This window comes from Meriones unguiculatus, chromosome 1 (genome assembly GCF_030254825.1).
Source record: "Meriones unguiculatus strain TT.TT164.6M chromosome 1, Bangor_MerUng_6.1, whole genome shotgun sequence".
NCBI lineage: Eukaryota > Metazoa > Chordata > Mammalia > Rodentia > Muridae > Meriones > Meriones unguiculatus.
The window spans coordinates 179,828,080-179,834,079 of record NC_083349.1 but is presented as its reverse complement, the minus strand read 5'-3'; the positions used below and the strand labels follow the sequence as shown (position 1 = coordinate 179,834,079).

General features: G+C 42.1%; 1 protein-coding gene across 2 annotated transcripts in view; it reads left to right on the top strand.

Annotated features, from left to right (window-relative positions):
* Cbl (Cbl proto-oncogene) overlaps positions 1 to 6,000 on the top strand; it is a 90,434-nt gene that overhangs the window by 66,573 nt on the left and 17,861 nt on the right. For both annotated transcript variants that reach the window (XM_021659386.2, XM_060372269.1), the window contains exons 9-12: positions 326 to 529; positions 3,610 to 3,741; positions 3,828 to 4,205; positions 5,111 to 5,205. In XM_021659386.2, coding sequence (XP_021515061.1) covers positions 326 to 529; positions 3,610 to 3,741; positions 3,828 to 4,205; positions 5,111 to 5,205 — 809 coding nt within the window. The remainder of the gene's footprint in view (positions 1 to 325; positions 530 to 3,609; positions 3,742 to 3,827; positions 4,206 to 5,110; positions 5,206 to 6,000) is intronic.

Here is a 6,000-nt window from a genome sequence, read left to right as displayed (position 1 = left end):
TTTTGGTTTTTTAATGTAGGCCCTCATTTAACCACTGTTGGCCTTTGAATCAGATTTGGAAGAAGACCTTAAATTCCTGTACCTTCTGCTTCCTGTACTTCACAAATGCTGGCTACAAGGGTGGGCCACAATATCTGGCTTTTTTTCCTTTTTTTCTTCTTCTGGGCACTGAGGAATGACTCTAGGTCCTGCTAAGTACACACATTACCCCTGAGCTTTATCCTTTGTTGATTCTACTTCTATCTCTAGGAACTATATTTTCTAGTAGATAAGTATGTTAAGCACTTTCAGAAGTATCTGTTATTATCATCTGCTTCTTCTTCAGGAATCAGAAGGTCAGGGCTGTCCTTTTTGTCGATGTGAGATAAAAGGTACTGAGCCCATTGTGGTGGATCCATTTGACCCCAGAGGCAGTGGCAGTCTACTAAGGCAAGGAGCAGAAGGAGCTCCTTCCCCAAATTACGACGATGATGATGATGAACGAGCTGATGACTCTCTCTTCATGATGAAGGAGTTGGCAGGTGCCAAAGTAAGTCTGGAATTTGGGTCCATTGGAGATACAGCTTGGTGTTAGAGTGATGTCTTGGTCAGCATTGCTATTATTATGACAAAGCACTGACTGAAAGCAAGTTGGGAGAAAGAGTTTATAGCTTATAGTTTCCAGGGAATTGAGGAGAGGAACTCAAGGTAGGAACCTGGAGGCAGGAACTGATGCAGAGGCCTTACTGGCTTGCTCAGCCACACACATGCATGCACTTCTGCACGGGGGTCTCTCTATGTAGTTCTGGCTATCCTGGAACTAGTTATATGGACAAGGCTGGCCTCAAAGTCACAGAGAGATCTGTCTGTGTTTATTCTCCTGAGTGCTGAGATTAAAGACATGCACTACCATGCCTGGTCTCAGCCTGCTTTTTTATACCATCCAGGACCATCTGCCTCAGGGAGGACATTCACCCACCGCCAAAGGGATGAGCCCTTCCAAGTCAACCACCAAGTCAGTCATTCAGCCAATCAATAAAATTGTTCTATAGGTTTTCCTGTAACCCAGTTTTTTGGAATCATTTTCTCAGTTGAGGTTTCCTTCTCTCAGATGATTGTAGCTGTGTCAAGTTAACAACACCAACAACAAAAAAAAACTAGCCATCATAAGTGAGTCTCTAAATATGAATGATCCTTAGCCCTACAAATAAATAGATATAACTCTTCTTTTTGGTCATATCCATAAGAAAAACTGAATGACTCACTGCACACATGCTTATTCACTGTTGTTTCTGAGGGTAGAAACTTAGAGGACTTATATGAAATAAAAAGACTGACAAGACGTGCGTCATCCAGATACTCAGGTCACTGTAGAGTGTTGTGCAGGACCAGCAAACTTAGATAAGATGCTTGGGAACTAGTAGCATGCTTTTTCTATTAGTTCAGACTTTGCATATGAGTGTTTTACCTGTATGTATGTCTGTGCAATACGTGTATGCCCAGTGCCCATGGGCATCAGAAGAGGACATTAAGTTCCCAAGAACTGGAGCTGTGAATGGTTGTTACCCACTGTGTGGGTGCTAGGAACTGAACCTGAGTCTTCTGCAAGGACGAGTGCTCTTGACCACTGAGCCAGCTCTCAAGCTCCCTAGCAGCTTTCTTCAGGAAGACAATGTAGGTGCAGGTCAATCACTCTTTAGCACAGGGAGACAAATGGTTGGGTATATATTTCTTAAATATTACAGGCAGTTGATAAAAAGAAATAAATGCTAGTGGTGCCTATGCCTTTAATCCCAGCACGCCAGAGGCAAGTTCCAGGACAGGGTTACACAGAGAAACCTTGTTTGTGGGGGTGGGGGAATGAATACTTTCTCCTTTGCCTTGTGGAAATTATAAAACAAAACTCTTCTTTTATGTATTGCCACTTGATCATCTCTGGTAGTTTGAATGAGAATGACCTCCATAAGCTCATGTATTTGAATACTTGCTCCCTAGTTGGTATGTTGGCTAGATTTATGTCAACTTGACACACCCTAGTCATCTGAGAGGAGGAAACTTTGATTGAAAAATAATGCCTCAATAGATCAGGCTGTGGGCCAGGCTGTAGGGCATTTTCTCAATTGGTGATTGATGGAAGAGGGCCCAGCCAATTATGGGTGGTACCTGGTGGTCCCAGGTTCTATAAGAAAGCTGGTTGAGCAGTCCAGTAAGCAGCACTCCTCCAGAGCTTCTGCATCATCATCTTCTGCCTCCATATTCCTCTCCGTTTGAGTTCCTGTCCTGACTTTCTTCTGTGATGAACAGTGATGTGGAAGTGTAAGCTCAGTATACTCTTTCCTCCCTCCCCAAGTTTGGTTGGTCATGATGCTTCATCACAACAATAGTGACCCTAACTAAGACAGTGGCTGGTTCAAGGATTCTAGTTACAAACATTCAGCTCAGGGAGCTGGAGAGGTACTCAGTGGTTAAAGACTCTTGGTGCTTTTCCAGAGGACCTGAGTTCAATGCCCAGGCTCCATGTGGAGCAGCTTACAACCACCCATACTGTAACTCCAGCTCAATGGGATAGGGAACCCTACTCTGTCCTCTGTGGCTACCTTCACACAGTTGGCGTTCACGTACAACACACACAAATAAAAATGAAATTAAAAATATTTTTCAGCTCAGCTCTAAATCACAAGAGCTACATATCCTATCTTCTTGCCATGTATCATGGTATCCTCACTCCTACTCATTTTTTCTTGCTCTTTATCCACAGTGTTCAGGTTTGCCCTATCCTTGGTTTCTCAGAAAAGTGAAGGGTGTTGTAGTGCCCAACTCAAGAAGCTTGTTATTATTAAAAATGAGGTTTCAAGTTAATGCGTAGACTGAAAGGGAACCTATAGAGTTGAAGGTCTTCAGAGGAAATGAACAAGTAGGTACTGATGGAGTGAGAGCTAGCTTGGTGAATACTTGATGCATACTTAACTTTTTTAGTTGCTAAAGTTAATCTTAAATCTCAGCTGAAACGAAGCCTGGTTTTTGAGGCTCTGGTTAGTTTGTCTTTGTCTCTTCAATGTTTCCTGTGTGTTTTGGTTGTTTTTAGAATTTTCACTTATTATACTCTTTTTTTTTTTTTCAGATAATATATATCTTTTGTCTCTAAATTTTATTTATGTATTTATTATTTGTGTATGTGTTTTTGTGTGTTGCGGGAGGCAGGGGGTACCATGGCATTCCTGTGGCACTGAATTTACAATTTTGTGGACTCAGTTTTTTCCTTCCACCTTTACATGCATTCTAGGGCTCAAACTCAGGTTGCCAGGCTTGCAGAGCAAGCACATTTACCTAGTTTTAATCTTGACATTATTGTTTTTCTTTTTTTCCTTAAAAGATGAAGAGATGGAGTATTGTGTTGATTTTTAAATTGTAAGGTAGGCTCTTTTCTAAATGAATTTGCCTATGGCCTGCCATCTATCATTGAGAGTGCCCTCTTATGGTGATATAGACATGGCCCAGAATTCCAAAAATATTTGTGATTTTAGAGATGTGTGACCCAGCACCTATGACCTCATAGCATTTAGTTTCTGTAGTTTTAGGATTGAAATATGCTGTTCCCTAAATAAGGTGTTAACATCTCCTCTGTTCTAGGTGGAAAGGCCTTCTTCTCCATTCTCTATGGCCCCACAAGCTTCCCTTCCTCCAGTTCCGCCAAGACTTGACCTTCTACAACAGCGAGCACCTGTTCCTACCAGCACTTCAGTTCTGGGGACTGCTTCCAAGGCAAAGCATTAGCCATCTCTGTCCTTTTTAAGCCTTTGTTGTGTATTAGTGGTTTTGGTTGACTTGTTTCCATCTTGTTTCCATAGGCTGCTCCTAGCTCCCTTCATAAGGACAAACCATTGCCAATACCTCCCACGCTTCGAGATCTTCCACCACCACCCCCTCCAGACCGGCCTTACTCTGTTGGAGCAGAAGCAAGGCCTCAGAGACGCCCCCTGCCATGTACACCAGGCGACTGTCCATCTAGAGACAAGCTGCCCCCTGTCCCCTCTAGCCGCCCAGGGGACTCATGGTTGTCTCGGCCAATCCCAAAAGTACCAGTAGCTACTCCAAACCCCAGTGATCCTTGGAATGGAAGAGAATTGACCAATCGACACTCACTTCCATTTTCATTGCCCTCACAAATGGAACCCAGGGTAGATGTTCCTAGGCTTGGAAGCACATTTAGTCTGGATACCTCCATGGTGAGTCCTAAGTTTATATTAGCCTAGTAGTATTTTATGGGTGGCATTTTATGATCAAAAGTGTTTTGTTGAGTTGGGCATGGTGGTAAACACCTTTCATCCCAGTACTTGGGAGGCAGAGGCAATCAGATCTCTGCATTCAAGGCAGCCTAGTCTACAGAGTGGTTCTAGGACAGCCAGGACTACACAGAGAAACACTGTCTTGGGGGAGGGGGAAAGTGTTTTGGTCTGTATCCCAGGTGCCAGTGATCAAGTGGGAGTGTTTACCAGAAGGGTAAATGGAGCCTTCAGAGAACATGAAAGGAATTCACTAAGGCTTAGAAGTAGTCAGTAGGTGAAAAGACATGAAATCTCTCATTAACTGAGGGTTTGAACTTGGCTTACAGATGTCAGATTTGGGGTGAATTTGATGGGTGAATTGAGAAGGAAGTTGGAAATCTAAGGAGGAGATGGAATGGGAAAAATACAGTTGAGGACTATAGTGACACGCAGATGACTTATTTCTTGGTTTTACAGAAAGGAAGATCATAACATTGAATATCTGGTGATGGCACTCTAATTAAGTAGCACCAGTGAAGAATAACCATTTTCAGTTTAGGTATTATTTATGCTAAAAATGACATTTCAGTAGAACTTGGTGTGTGTGTGTGTGTGTGTGTGTTTAATTAGAATGAATAAAGTATTTCCTAGATTTCTTCTCTCTGACTCTCCCACTTGAAATTCTTTTAGAATCAGAATCCATGAGCAACAATTATCATGTCAGATGTGCTAGCTGTTGGGTTTGTGAGGTCCGTGTTCATATTAATATTTTTTTGATTTTTTTTTTCAGTGAGTTCAATAAGAGGAGATACTTAGCTGTAGTTTGGAAAAGAGAGGTTCTTTTCAGACCTTTTCTTACTTTGCAGAATATAAATAGCAGCCCAATAGCAGGTTCAGAAGGTGAGCACCCAAAAATCAAGCCTTCCTCGTCTGCCAATGCCATTTACTCTCTGGCTGCCAGGTAAGCATACTACAACTGTATTTCATTCAATGGGTATTTCTTTCTTCTTCATGGGACAAAGGCATCCCCAGGTAGACTATGATGTCCTCAAACTCAGAATCCTCAACCTGCTGTGGTTGGTGCATGCCTGTATCCCACACTTGAGAGGCTAAGGCAGTAAAATTGCTGCAAGTGTACAAGCTAGCAAAACTTCTCAAAACAAATAAACAGGGGGCTGGACAGTGGCTCAGTTATTCAGATACTTGCTGTTCTTCCAGAGGACATGAGTTAGATTCCCAGCGCTCAAACAGGGGTGTACAACCATCTGTAACTTGAGCTCCAGGGTCTTCAGTGCTTCTGGCCTCCTTGAGCACCTGCACTTATGTCCACATACCCACTTGCAGACTCATGTGTGCCTCATGTTTTGTTATAACTAAAAATAATAAAAGTAATCTTGAAAGCCACCTCACAAGTCTCCTACTCTGGCCCTCTGAGTACTGTGATTTTTTTTTTTTTGACATATTTTTCATTTCATTCTTTTTTTTTTTTAATACATTTGTATAGGTCAAGCTTGTTGAGTCTTGTCATTTTTATTCATTTTTTTAAAAGAATCAATTTGATTTTGTTATGTTTCTCTGACATGATTTTTTTAATGTGTACTTACTGTTGCCAGGACATGTGATAAATGCTCTTACTCCTAGTACTATCTTAATCGTAGCACTAGGAAGGCAGAGAGAGTCAGATCTCTGTGAGTTTGAGGCCAGCCTAGTCCACATAGTAAGTTCCAGGACAGCTGAGACTACATACTGAGGCCCT